The sequence below is a fragment of the Larimichthys crocea genome, chromosome XXIV, assembly GCF_000972845.2.
Source record: "Larimichthys crocea isolate SSNF chromosome XXIV, L_crocea_2.0, whole genome shotgun sequence".
NCBI classification, from domain to species: domain Eukaryota; kingdom Metazoa; phylum Chordata; class Actinopteri; family Sciaenidae; genus Larimichthys; species Larimichthys crocea.
The window spans coordinates 5673017-5687002 of record NC_040034.1 but is presented as its reverse complement, the minus strand read 5'-3'; the positions used below and the strand labels follow the sequence as shown (position 1 = coordinate 5687002).

General features: G+C 47.0%; 3 protein-coding genes across 5 annotated transcripts in view; 2 read left to right on the top strand and 1 right to left on the bottom strand.

Annotated features, from left to right (window-relative positions):
- arid4a (AT-rich interactive domain 4A) overlaps positions 1-1542 on the top strand; it is a 12301-nt gene extending 10759 nt beyond the window's left edge. The window contains exons 24-25 of the mRNA XM_027274654.1: positions 63-209; positions 519-1542. Of these exons, the coding sequence (XP_027130455.1) occupies positions 63-209; positions 519-622 (251 nt within the window). The 3' untranslated portion in view covers positions 623-1542. The remainder of the gene's footprint in view (positions 1-62; positions 210-518) is intronic.
- Positions 1543-3363: 1821 nt separating this feature from the next.
- On the bottom strand, positions 3364-6698 carry timm9 (translocase of inner mitochondrial membrane 9 homolog). 3 transcript variants are annotated; one of them, XM_027275221.1, is made up of 4 exons: positions 6508-6698; positions 6133-6198; positions 3847-3942; positions 3364-3634 (listed from the first exon to the last, which is right to left on the bottom strand). In XM_027275221.1, exons 2-4 carry the CDS (start codon positions 6169-6171, stop codon positions 3500-3502), a joined length of 270 nt encoding a protein of 89 aa, XP_027131022.1. In that variant the 5' UTR covers positions 6172-6198; positions 6508-6698; the 3' UTR covers positions 3364-3499. The 3 variants fall into 3 exon arrangements, with proteins under 3 accessions (XP_027131022.1, XP_019109606.1, XP_019109605.1); XM_019254061.2 differs by having other exon boundaries at positions 6133-6181; positions 6528-6698; XM_019254060.2 differs by having other exon boundaries at positions 6133-6181; positions 6508-6696.
- Positions 6699-7002: 304 nt separating this feature from the next.
- kiaa0586 (KIAA0586 ortholog) overlaps positions 7003-13986 on the top strand; it is a 26762-nt gene continuing 19778 nt past the window's right edge. The window contains exons 1-8 of the mRNA XM_027275066.1: positions 7003-7722; positions 8094-8143; positions 8267-8318; positions 9443-9509; positions 11380-11575; positions 11650-11714; positions 11794-11878; positions 11958-12063. Coding sequence (XP_027130867.1) covers positions 7446-7722; positions 8094-8143; positions 8267-8318; positions 9443-9509; positions 11380-11575; positions 11650-11714; positions 11794-11878; positions 11958-12063 — 898 coding nt within the window. The 5' untranslated portion in view covers positions 7003-7445. The remainder of the gene's footprint in view (positions 7723-8093; positions 8144-8266; positions 8319-9442; positions 9510-11379; positions 11576-11649; positions 11715-11793; positions 11879-11957; positions 12064-13986) is intronic.

The following is a 13986-nucleotide window of genomic DNA, read 5'->3' as shown; positions in this document are numbered from 1 at the left end:
CCTCTCTCCCCTCCTCCTCCTCCTCTCCCTCCCTCCCTCTCTCTCCTCCTCCTCCTCCTCAGATGAGTTGGACAGCATGTCGAGCACAGAGAGGATCTCCTTCCTGCAGGAGAAGCTTCAGGAGATCAGGAAGTACTACATGACGCTGAAGTCTGAGGTCGCGTCCATCGACCGGCGCCGGAAGAGACTAAAGAAGAAGGAGCGGGAAGGTAGGAGGCGCACGGCATGCTGGGAAAAAACAGTGTTTACTCATGTCAGCAGACACGTGGGTCACGTGACCTGCGACGTGTGGGTCACGTGACCTGCGACGTGTGGGTCACGTGACCTGCGACGTGTGGGTCACGTGATCTGCGACGTGTGGTCACGTGTGGTCATGTGAGGTCACGTGTGGTCACGTGTGGTCACGTGAGGTCACGTGAGGTCACGTGAGGTCACGTGAGGTCACGTGAGGTCATGTGAGGTCATGTGAGGTCACGTGTGGTCATGTGAGGTCATGTGAGGTCTTGTCTGTTTTTCAGTGTCCAACACGACGGCGTCAACCTCGTCGGGCTCCTCGGACACCGGGATGAGCCCGTCCTCGGCCTCGCCCACTCAGAACACCGTCGCCGTGGAGTGCAGGTGATGACACGCCCACCTTGAGCTCCACCCGTCCTGTAGCCACAGACTCCGCCCACACGGTCTGTGAGGGCATGATGGGAAAAAATGAACTCCTTCCAGGTCAGAACGTCGGCGCCGACTGACACAGTGGCTGATGGGAGGGGGGCACTACCACCTGGCCTTAGCCCCGCCCACTCACCTATGGACTGACTTCCTGTCTGAGGAGACAAACTTTTAGCCGTCTGTTAGCCGCCACAGAGCACTTCCTTATTTCCTCATTTCAAAATAATGTGTCACCGGGTCGAACAGGAAGTAGCTTCCTGACGAAGCACAGCTCGTTATGCAAATTTTCTTTTTTCCTCAAATTTTTTAAGAAAACAGAAAAAACGTTTGACTTCCTGTTTTTATACGAAATCAGAGCTTTTATTTTGGTAGGATCGAAAAGTCTGAAGGAGACAAAACTTTATTTTGAAATTCATTAAAATTAATTCAGTTAACAAACGTGTGTGTGTGTGCGCGCGCGTGTGTGTGTGAGACGTTAATTAAAAAACGCTGAGTCATGACGAGTTTCATTAAATCAGATTAAATGATTAATTTGTTTTCTTCTTCTTCTGTGGTGTGTGTGTGTGTGTGTGTGTGTGGGGACCTCCCCTGGAGGACTGTGCTGCTTCCTGTCTCTTCTTCTGTGGTGTGCGGCGTGCAGACGGCTGTTTGTTTTTGTACATAAAGTCCACGAGTCGTTTTCCATGTAAAGATGATTTATAATATTTTTTAAGAGACGCTGTTTGTACGTTATTCTGACGTTATTCTGACGTTGTTCTGACGTTGTTACGTTTTTTTATGTGGTTGTTTTGCTGCGGCGGTTTGAGACTGTAAACACAGAAACTGACCAGACGCCATGTTGGACTGTCAGCTCTCTGTTTCTAATAAAGTTTTTAAATATGAGTCACCGAGTGTGTGTGTGTGTGTGTGTGTGTGTGTGTGTGTGTGTGTGTGAGTGAGTGAGTGAGTGTGTGTCTGTGTGTGTGTGTGTGTGTTGCATTCAGGTCTGTGTGTGTTGCATTCAAGTGTGAGAGTGTGTGTGTGTTGCATTCAAGTGTGAGAGTGTGTGTGTGTTGCATTCAAGTGTGAGAGTGTGTGTGTGTTGCATTCAGGTCTGTGTGTGTTGCATTCAGGTCTGTGTGTGTTGCATTCAGGTGTGTGTGTTGCATTCAGGTGTGAGAGAGTGTGTGTGTGTCGCATTCAGGTGTGTGTGTGTGTGTTGCATTCAGGTGTGAGAGAGTGTGTGTGTGTTGCATTCAAGCGTGTGTGTGTGTATGTGTTGCATTCAGGTGTGTGTGTGTGTGTTGCATTCAGGTCTGTGTGTGTTGCATTCAAGTGTGAGTGTGTGTGTGTTGCATTCAGGTCTGTGTGTGTTGCATTCAAGTGTGAGAGTGTGTGTGTTGCATTCAGGTCTGTGTGTGTTGCATTCAGGTGTGTGTGTTGCATTCAGGGGTGTGTGTGTGTGTGTTGCATTCAGGGGTGTGTGTGTGTGTGTTGCATTCAGGTGTGAGAGAGTGTGTGTGTGTGTCGCATTCAGGTGTGTGTGTGTTGCATTCAGGTCTGTGTGTGTTGCATTCAGGCGTGTGTGTGTGTGTTGCATTCAGGTGTGTGTGTGTCTGTGTGTGTTGCATTCAAGTGTGAGAGTGTGTGTGTGTTGCGTTCAGGTGTGAGAGAGTGTGTGTGTGTGTTGCATTCAGGTCTGTGTGTGTTGCATTCAGGCGTGTGTGTGTGTTGCATTCAGGTGTGTGTGTGTGTTGCATTCAGGTGTGTGTGTGTGTTGCATTCAGGTCTGTGTGTGTGTTGCGTTCAGGTGTGTGTGTGTTGCGTTCAGGTGTGTCTGTGTGTGTATGTGTTGCGTTCAGGTGTGTGTGTCTGTGTTGCGTTCAGGTGTGTGTGTGTGTCTGTGTGTGTGTTGCATTCAGGTGTGTGTGTGTGTCTGTGTTGCGTTCAGGTGTGTGTGTGTTGCGTTCAGGTGTGTGTGTGTGTGTGTGTGTTGCGTTCAGGTGTGTGTGTGTGTCTGTGTGTGTGTTGCATTCAGGTGTGTGTGTGTGTCTGTGTTGCGTTCAGGTGTGTGTGTGTTGCGTTCAGGTGTGTGTGTGTGTGTGTGTGTGTGTGTTGCGTTCAGGTGTGTGTGTGTGTGTGTGTGTGTGTTGCATTCAGGTGTGTGTGTGTGTGTGTGTTGCGTTCAGGTGTGTGTGTGTGTCTGTGTTGGTGTTGCATTCAGGTGTGTGTGTGTGTGTGTGTTGCGTTCAGGTGTGTGTGTGTGTCTGTGTGTGTGTTGCATTCAGGTGTGTGTTGCGTTCAGGTGTGTGTGTGTGTCTGTGTGTGTGTTGCATTCAGGTGTGTGTGTGTGTCTGTGTTGCGTTCAGGTGTGTGTGTGTGTCTGTGTTGCGTTCAGGTGTGTGTGTGTGTTGCGTTCAGGTGTGTGTGTGTGTCTGTGTGTGTGTTGCATTCAGGTGTGTGTGTGTTGCGTTCAGGTGTGTGTGTGTTGCGTTCAGGTGTGTGTGTGTGTTGCGTTCAGGTGTGTGTGTGTGTGTGTGTTGCGTTCAGGTGTGTGTCTGTGTGTGTGTTGCGTTCAGGTGTGTGTTGCGTTCAGGTGTGTGTGTGTGTGTGTGTGTTGCGTTCAGGTGTGTGTGTGTGTCTGTGTGTGTGTTGCATTCAGGTGTGTGTGTGTGTCTGTGTTGCGTTCAGGTGTCTGTGTTGCGTTCAGGTCCACTCAGCAGCTTCATGTTTCATAAAAATGTATTTTATTTCAACACAGACAGACATTTAGGGAAACGTAAAGAAAACCTATTTCAAACATTAACACAACGTTCAGTCTTGATCCACATGCTGGACCGGGTCGTGTTCTGGACCCGGATCAGCGCGGTTGTCCCAGCAGTCCCGCTTTGGCAGCCAGAGCCTCGTTCTGCTGGATGTGGTACTCCTGGAACCGCATCGAGATCCGCTGAGTCATCTTTAGATACTTCTGCAGGCACGACTCGGAGCAGCTCGACTGAAAACACAAACGTGGACGAGGTCAACTACGACTCCCAGGGTGCATTTCACCAACAGACAGCCAATCACACAATTTAAATCAGTTCTGCAGCTGAGACTCATGGGTAATGTAGTGTTTCGTGCCAGGATACACAAGCTAACATGCTAATGGGCTAACACGTAACGAGTCAGCTGATCGGGGAAACTCTGATCAGCTGATCTTCCTGTTACCTCGTCAGGCTTCACGTCCCGGGTGGTGAAGTCTTTGACGCAGTCCATGAAGCAGTTCTCCGTCAGCTTGTTGTACGTCCCCAAGAACTCTTTGAACTGACAACAGGAAGTGACATCACACGTTATTAAACGGGAACGTTCATATAAAGAAGGTCACACAGATGACATCATCAATGTGATTTATCAGTATAGACCAGGGATGTCCAAAGTCTGGCCCGGGGGCCAATCCCAGCCCTCAGAGTCATGTGTTTATGAAAACATATTCAGGATACAATTCTATAATCAATCAGGCCTAAAGTGCAGACTCAGCTGTAATTTGAGAGCAAGGGTTTAGGAATTACAGCTCTTTAATATGTAGCCGCCTCTTTCAAGGGACCAAAAGTAACTGGACAACTGACTCAGAAGGCTGCAAAAACAAAAAAAAACAAGGCTGCATGGGCTCTTCCCTCGTTAACCTGTCGTCAGTCAAGCAGATAAAAGGTCTAGAGCTGATTCCAAGTGTGGCGTTTGGAAGCTGTTGCTGTGAACACACAACATGTGGTCAAAGGAGGTGAAACAGAAAAAATAAGAAATCCATCAGAGAGAGAGCAGAAATGTTGGAGTGGCCAAATCAACAGTTTGGTACATTCCGAGGAAAAAAAGAAAAAAGAAAAGAAGAGTGCACTGGTGTGCTTGGGAAGTCAAAAAGTCCTGGACGTCCATGGAAGACAACAGTGGTGGATGATCGCAGAATCCCATCCATGGTGAAGAAAAACCCCTTCACAACACCCACTCTCCAGGAAGCAGGTGTATCAGTATTTAAGTCTACCACAAAGAGAAGACTTCATGAGAGTAAATACAAAGGATTCACCATAAGGTGCAAACCATTAATCAGCCTCAAAAATAGAAAGGCCAATTGACTGCAAACCATTAATCAGCCTCAAAAATAGAAAGGCCAATTGACTTTACCAAAAAACACCTGAAGAAGCCAGCCCAGTTCTGGAACAGCATTCTTTGGACAGATGAGACTAAGATCAACCTGTACCAGAATGATGGGAAGAAGAAGGTTTGGAGAAGAATTGGAACAGCTCATGATCCAAAGCAGACCACATCTTCTGTAAAACATGGTGGAGGCAGTGAGATGGCATGGGCATGCATGGCTTCCAATGGGTCCAATGGCACTGGGTCACTTGTGTTTATTGATGATGTGACAAAAGACAGAAGCAGCCGGATGAATTCTGAAGAGTACACGGATATACTTTCTGCTCAGATTCAGCCAAATGCAGCAAAGTTGATTGGACGGCGCTTCACAGTACAGATAGACAATGACCCAAAACACACTGCAAAAGCAACCCAGGAGTTTTTTTAAAGCAAAGAAGTGGCATATTCTGCAATGGCCAAGTCAATCACCAGATCTCAACCCAATCGAGCATGAAAGACCCACAAACAAGCAACAAGTGAAGACCGCTGCAGTAAAGGCCCGGCAAAGTATCACAAAGGAGGAACCCCAGAGTTTGGTGATGTGATGGGTTCCAGACTCCAGGCAGTCATGGCCTGCAAAGGATTCTCAACAAAATATTGAAAAGTAACATTTTACTTAGGGTTATGTTTATTTGTCCAATTACTTTTGAGCCCCTGGAATGAGGAGTGTTTGTATATAAATAGCTACAATTAAACATGTTTAATCATATTTTTATTCAACCCCCCAACCTTAAAGTCTGCACATCAGTTCTGTTGTAGTTGTTTCATTTCAAATCCAATGTGGTGGCATGCACAAATCATGAAGACTGTGTCACTGTCCAAATATTTCTGGGCCTAACTGTATATCTGCAGATATATAACATATATATAAACACATCTGTATATATATGTTATATATCTGCAGATATATAACATATATATAAACACATCTGTATATATATGTTATATATCTGTATATATATGTGCAGATGTTTGTTACAGAGCAGAGACAGAGTGACTCGTGTTGAACTGAAATGTTCACAGACTTTATCACTAATACATAATAATCATGTTTAAAATGAACATTCAGGTTTTATCAGCTTCATACAGTTTATTCTGTGATCTGACTCCAGATGGGACAGAAACAAGAACTGATTTTGGTCACGTCTGATTGGTTTAGATTTGGTCACGTCTGATTGGTTTAAAAGTTAGTTTGACCCCTGAACGACCTTGATCAAAGGTTCTGAATGATAGAAACTCGTTCTGATGGACGGACTGTGATGTCATCTGTGATGTCATCTGTGATGTCATCTGTGACGTCACGTCTCGTGTTTCTGACATTCTCACCTGTTTGATCTGGTCGGACTCGGACACCTGGACCGCCATGATTCAGAACCTGTGGAGGACAAACACCTGAACATGTGAGCTGAGCGGGACCACACACACACACACTGACTGAGACACACACACACTGACTGAGACACACACACACACACACACACACACTGACTGAGACACACACACACACACACTGACTGAGACACACACACACTGACTGAGACACACACACACACACACACACACTGACACACACACAGACACACACACAGACTGAGACACAGACACACACACACACACACACACACACACACACACAGACTGAGACACACAGACTGAGACACACACACACACACACACACACACAGACACACACTGACTTACTGCAGGGCGGATGTTCTGACCTCTGTTCAGCTTCCGGTGGTTCCGGTGGTTCCGGTGGTGACGGTCGACAGAGAGACAAACCGGATGTCAGACTAAAGCCGTGTTTATTTCATGTCACCGACACGCCACAGATCAAAGATCAAAGGCTCCGACACGTCACAGATCAAAGATCAAAGGCGCCGACACGTCGCGAGCTTCACGGACAAACGTGACTGAAGCGGATCCGGAAACTGTCGGACGGTGCCACTGAAGAGACCTTCCGGACTGCTACGAGAGTCACGACATAACAGTTCCTCCCGGAAATAGAAGACGATGTAGCATTAGCACACATTAGCTTCATTTGTATTTATTAATATATTTATAATTGTTTATATTTATTTCAATACTCGTCTGTTTAATTTTTGAAGCTTGAAATAAATTATATGTTGAACTTTACAAAATAAAAGTATTTACAGATTTTCACAATAAAATTCGTTTCTTTGTTTCCGGTTTCCGGTGTGTATTCTCTGCTCCGGAGCAGAAGCCGGAAGTACGTCATGTTGTTGTCAGCAACAGTTGCTGTGTCTTGTTGTCAGCAACAGTTGCTGTGTCTTGTTGTCTTGTTGTTTTGTTGTTTTGTTGCTTCCGGTTTTAACGGATTTCTAACTTACGTCATGAAAATGACCGTTTCTGTCGTCACTTCCGTCTCTCGGTGACGTTTGGCGGTGCAGCAGTCCTTTGGTTCCGTGTGACGCTGAGCGGGAACTTTGAACGGTTAACGGCGGACACCCCGTCACGGACCGGAGGAGCCCCGGTTGTCTCCCGGTTGTCTCCCGGTTGTCTCCCGGTTGTCTCCCGGTTGTCTCCCAGTTGTCTCCCAGTTGTCTCCCGGTTGTCTCCCAGTTGTCTCCCGGTTGTCTCCCAGTTGTCTCCCAGTTGTCTCCCGGTTGTCCGCCGGTATGCTGCCTGTGGCGGCCTCGGGCTCTCTGCGGGCTTTCCCCGGTGTCGTCAGTCCAGATCAGTCCTCCTGCAGCTCGAGTACCGGGGACGTGTTGACCCGGTCCACTCGGGTTCATGAAGCTGGACCAGGACCAGGACCAGTCCAGATCACCGTCCAGAGAGTCCGGGACCGGCAGGTCCAGCCTCCTGCGGCCGGGCAGCAGCAGAGTTCCGCGACAGAGAGCCAGCAGCGGCTGAAGCTCCGACAGAGGCCGGACAGAGGCCCTCCTCCGCCCGGTAAGAGTGTGACCGTCCCCCGCAGACATCGATCATCAGATCACGTCACATTTTATTTACACACAAACTCACAGAACACATTCACACCGAGACTTTAACTTCGACATGCAGACTGGACGAGCCGGGGATCGAACCACCGGTTCTGATTAGTGACGACCCGCGGGTCATAAACCTGACCGACACCACAACACAACAAACTTTAAGAGGAAGAAACCTGATGACTGATAAAAAGACAATGAATTACAATGACTGATAAAATGACAATGAATTACAATGATCTCTGATCTTGGTTCCTGTCAGAACACGTGCAGCAGCATTCTGAATTAACTGTGTGTGTGTGTGTGTGTGTGTGTGTGTGTGTGTGTGTGCAGATAAACGGACACTGAAGAAACCGGAAACGACCAAAGAGCTGCGAAGAAGAGTGAGTCCTCCTGCTCTTCTTCTTGTCGTTTCCATGGTTACAGCTGCTCTGTGATCTTCCTCGCTGGTTTCCTGTCACATTTATTCTGAAAGTTTCTCAGTCTGATGTTTCTACTTCCTGCAGGTCAGTCCAAACAGGAAGTCCTCCACTGGGACACTCAGAGATGAAGAGACAGGTGAGAGGACAGCTTGACCAATCAGTCATCAACAGTCAGTCATCAACAGTCAGTCATCAATAATCAGTCATCAACAGTCAGTCATCAATAATCAGTCATCAACAGTCAGTCATCAACAGTCAGTCATCAATAATCAGTCATCAATAGTCAGTCATCAACAGTCAGTCATCAACAGTCAGTCATCAATAGTCAGTCATCAACAGTCAGTCATCAATAATCAGTCATCAACAGTCAGTCATCAATAATCAGTCATCAATAATCAGTCATCAACAGTCAGTCATCAACAGTCAGTCATCAATAATCAGTCATCAATAGTCAGTCATCAACAGTCAGTCATCAACAGTCAGTCATCAATAGTCAGTCATCAACAGTCAGTCATCAACAGTCAGTCATCAATAGTCAGTCATCAACAGTCAGTCATCAATAATCAGTCATCAACAGTCAGTCATCAACAATCAGTCATCAATAATCAGTCATCAACAGTCAGTCATCAACAGTCAGTCATCAATAATCAGTCATCAACAGTCAGTCATCAACAGTCAGTCATCAACAGTCAGTCATCAATAGTCAGTCATCAACAGTCAGTCATCAACAGTCAGTCATCAATAGTCAGTCATCAACAGTCAGTCATCAATAATCAGTCATCAACAGTCAGTCATCAACAATCAGTCATCAATAATCAGTCATCAACAGTCAGTCATCAACAGTCAGTCATCAATAATCAGTCATCAATAGTCAGTCATCAACAGTCAGTCATCAACAGTCAGTCATCAATAGTCAGTCATCAACAGTCAGTCATCAATAATCAGTCATCAACAGTCAGTCATCAATAATCAGTCATCAATAGTCAGTCATCAACAGTCAGTCATCAACAGTCAGTCATCAATAGTCAGTCATCAACAGTCAGTCATCAATAATCAGTCATCAACAGTCAGTCATCAACAATAAATGTTCAACAGTCAGTCATCAACAGTCAGTGATCAACAGTCAGTCATCAACAGTCAGTCATCAACAATAAGTGTTCAACAGTCAGTCATCAACAGTCAGTGATCAGGACAAACAGCTGCTGGATTACAGATTACACTGCACCCTGTGGTTGACCCCGCCTCTGCTTACAACAACAGGTGACCTGCTGACATCACGTTTCTCTGCTGGAGGTCGAGGAGCCGTGCTCGCTGCTCTGAGACAACGGTGAGAAAACACCTGATGTTACCTCAGTGTTACCTGAACGTTACCTCAGTGTTACCTCAGTGTTACCTGAACGTTACCTCAGTGTTACCTCAGCGTTACCTGAACCACTTCAGGTTTATCCCTCTGTGAGTGGATTGGTCTAAAGTTTTACATATCTGTGATCTGTGGTTTGTTGCCTAAATAGATGTTCAGCAGACTCCATACGCAGTGGACGAATGGACACATGTTACTAGGCAGACGAGTTTCTTTTTCAACCATCAGTGGACGTGATCTATGATGTATTCTAGCCAATCAAAAGACTCGGGGGTCTTGTGAGGGAGGGACGACAGAGAGCTGTAGAGCAGAGTGACAGAATAACTTCATGAACACTCTCTATTGAAGGACAGCTTCAACTTTCTGGAGGGTCTTTTATTTTTTATTGAAAGGGCATTATTTTATTGTTCTTCACGTTTAAAAAACTCTTCACTCGTTCTGTTTGAGTGTGTGTGTGATATGACGACAATCAGCAAGCTGTGGACTCTCAGTCAGAACCATGACAGAACCATGTCAGAACCAAGTCAGAACCATGTCAGAACCATGTACGGTGTCACTGATGCTTCACTACAGCACTCCGTTCATTCAATGCAGCTTTGTTGGCATGGCAACATATGTTACCATGTTACCTGAACGTTACCTCAGCGTTACCTGAACGTTACCTCAGCGTTACCTGAACGTTACCTCAACGTTACCTCAGCGTTACCTGAACGTTACCTGAACGTTACCTCAGCGTTACCTGAACGTTACCTCAGCGTTACCTCAGCGTTACCTGAACGTTACCTGAACGTTACCTCAGCGTTACCTGAACGTTACCTCAGCGTTACCTCAGCGTTACCTGAACGTTACCTCAGCGTTACCTGAACGTTACCTGAACGTTACCTCAGCGTTACCTGAACGTTACCTGAACGTTACCTCAGCGTTACCTGAACGTTACCTCAGCGTTACCTGAACGTTACCTGAACGTTACCTCAGCGTTACCTGAACGTTACCTGAACGTTACCTCAGCGTTACCTGAACGTTACCTCAGCGTTACCTGAACGTTACCTGAACGTTACCTCAGCGTTACCTGAACGTTACCTGAACGTTACCTCAGCGTTACCTGAACGTTACCTCAGCGTTACCTGAACGTTACCTGAACGTTACCTCAGCGTTACCTGAACGTTACCTGAACGTTACCTCAGCGTTACCTGAACGTTACCTCAGCGTTACCTGAACGTTACCTGAACGTTACCTCAGCGTTACCTGAACGTTACCTGAACGTTACCTCAGCGTTACCTGAACGTTACCTCAGCGTTACCTGAACGTTACCTGAACGTTACCTCAGCGTTACCTGAACGTTACCTGAACGTTACCTCAGCGTTACCTGAACGTTACCTCAGCGTTACCTGAACGTTACCTGAACGTTACCTGAACGTTACCTCAGCGTTACCTGAACGTTACCTCAGCGTTACCTGAACGTTACCTCAGCGTTACCTGAACGTTACCTCAGCGTTACCTGAACGTTACCTGAACATTACCTCAGCGTTACCTCAGTGCTACCTCAGCGTTACCTGAACATTACCTCAGGGTTACCTGAACGTTACCTCAGCGTTACCTCAGCGTTACCTGAACGTTACCTGATTGTTACCTGAACGTTACCTCAGCGTTACCTGAACGTTACCTGAACGTTACCTCAGGGTTGCCTGAACGTTACCTCAGCGTTACCTGAACGTTACCTGATTGTTACCTCAGCGTTACCTGAACGTTACCTGAGCGTTACCTCATTGTTACCTGAACGTTACCTGAACGTTACCAGACCAGTACCTGAACGTTACCGAACGCCTTGTCTGCTCAGCTCTCACAGCGCCCCCCACAGGAGGGAGGTCAGGGTGCAGCTGCTGGACCCGGGCCCACTGCAGACCGTCTCCCAGCATGCACCTGATACCAGGACCAGCTCCCAGCATGCAGTGGGTGTGGCAGAGGTCCAGATGGAGGCAGAGCTGTCCTCTGGTTGTCCAGGAGACAAGACCAACACTTCTCACCTCATCAAGGTACAGACAGGAAGTACTTCCTATGTTGATGTAGTACTTCCTATGTTGATGTAGTACTTCCTATGTTGATGTAGTACTCTCTGGAGGATCGGGTGTCTCAGCTGACTGATGAGGTTCAGAAGCTGCTGCAGGTTCACAGGTACACACTCAAATACTTCATATGATACTGTGACATCACTGTGACATCACTGTGACATCACTGTCTGCTCTGTGCTCAGGGAGGGCGTGGACAGTGGACAGAGCTTGAGCCACCAGACGTTGCGTCACCTGGAGACGCTGCACAGTCATCAGCTGCAGCTACAGGTAAACTCCCATCTATTGAGCTACTGCTGACACCTGATCGACGTCTGAATGCTTATTGGCTCTCCTCTCCTCCAATCAGGGCCAGCTGCTGGAGTCAGCCCTCAGGATAGTAGCGGGCCGTGCCACCGTGACCCCCACGATCTCTGACCCCGCCCATCTACAGGTCACTCACCTGGACACCGCAGGTAAACACCAATGATAGACTAAGCACGGATTCACACAGGAACAGGGATTACCTGCTGAATGTAACTGCTTCTGTGATTAATGACACCTATCGAGGCTGGCACTCTCTCTGTCTCTCTGTCTCTCTCTCTGTCTCTCTGTCTGTCTGTCTGTCTGTCTCTCTCTCTCTCTCTGTCTCTCTCTCTCTCTCTCTCTCTCTCTCTCTCTGTCTCTCTCTCTCTGACTTGCTCTCTCAATTTTCAATTCAGTACAGCTTTACTGGAAAACATGGTAACATTGCCAAAGCAATGCTTGGATAGATGTCTTAACAGAAAATACAGGAATAAAAATAATAATAATTAAATTGGAAAATTGTGCTGTCACTGTACAAAGGCTTATGTTATAGATATATAATAGTTAGATCTCAGTTGAACGTGAACGTTGTCAGAATAAATAGTTATATACAGAGTAAATGATGTCCAGCAGGAGGAGACGGTCTCGGCCTGTCCCTCTGTCCCCTGGACGTCCTTCTGTGCTCACAGCAGTTCACACATCTCGCTGCATGTTTGCACATTGCTGTTCTTCACCCAGCAGGTATGAAGTTTTGGATCTTGTGTGATGTCTCAGAGTCTTTCTGGGTGTTTGTGATCTGTATGAAGTCCGTGTCTCTGATGTCTTGGTGCAGTTTCAGGTGGTTAGAAGGTGCAGCTCGGTCTCCACCCGTGTTGTGTGCAGTGGGTGGAGCCAGGTCTGTCTGTGCTCACTGAGTCTGTGCACAGTCCAGGATTTCCTGAGCTTCGATTGGTCACAGTGCTCAGGTATTCTGCCACAGTGTATTTTCTGTTTAGGGCCACATAACATTCCAGTTATGGCTGATTCTTTCCAGTGTGTCAGATAGTTTTCTTTTTGTTTTCTTATCATTTGGTTTGGTCTGATGGATTTCTGTTTGGTGGCTCTGCCTGTGTTTGTGGATGGAGGCATCCCTCTATAGTCTCTCTGTGGGTGAGGGCTCTTTATGGAGCATATTGTGGTCACTTTCTTTAGTGACCGGTTTGGTGTTTATCCCATGTTGTAAAATCTTGGTTGGCAGGTGGACCCCAGACCTCACAGCAGTATAGAGAAATGGGTTCTATGACAGAGTCCAATATTTTGAGCCACATTTGAACTGGGATGTCTAATTTGATGTTCTGTTTGATGGCGTAAAAATTGGCATGCTGACAGCAGGAATGTCCACCAGAGCTGTTGCCTGTAAATTGAATGTTCATTTCTCTACCATAAGCCGTCTCCAAAGGCATTTCAGAGAATTTGACAGTACATCCAACCGGCCTCACCACACCAGCCCAGGACCTCCACATCCAGCATGTTCACCTCCAAGATCGTCTGAGACCAGCCACTCGGACAGCTGCTGCAACAATCGGTTTGCATAACTGAAGAATTTCTGCACAAACTGTCAGTAACCGTCTGAGGGAAGCTCACCTGCATGCTCGTCGTCCTCACAGGATCTCGACCGGACTCCAGTTTGTCGTTGTAACCGACTTGAGTGGGCAAATGCTCACATTCGATGGTGTCTGGCACGTTGGAGAGGTGTTCTCTTCACGGATGAATCCCGGTTTTCACTGTTCAGGGCAGACAGTATGTGTGACGTTGCATGGGTGAACGGTTTTCTGATGTCAATGTTGTGGATCGAGTGGCCTGTGGTGTCGTTGAGGTTATGGTCTGGGCAGGCGTATGTTACGGAGGACGAACACAGGTGCATTTTATTGATGCCATTGTGAATGCACAGAGATACCGTGACAAGATTCTGAGGCCCATTGTTGTGCCATTCATCCACAACCATCACCTCATGTTACAGCACAATAATGCACGGCCCCATGTTGCAAGGATCTGTACACAGTTCCTGGAAGCTGAACCCCCCCCCCCCCCCCCCCCCTTTTTGCTTTTTTTTC

Coding starts and splice junctions, on each gene's coding strand:
- timm9 (XM_027275221.1), bottom strand. CDS start 6,171: ATGGCGGTCCAGGTGTCCGAGTCCGACCAGATCAAACAG. Junction 3,943..6,132: donor AGTCCGACCAGATCAAACAG/GTGAGAATGTCA, acceptor TCCTGTTGTCAG/TTCAAAGAGTTCTTGGGGAC. Junction 3,635..3,846: donor GGGACGTGAAGCCTGACGAG/GTAACAGGAAGA, acceptor TTGTGTTTTCAG/TCGAGCTGCTCCGAGTCGTG.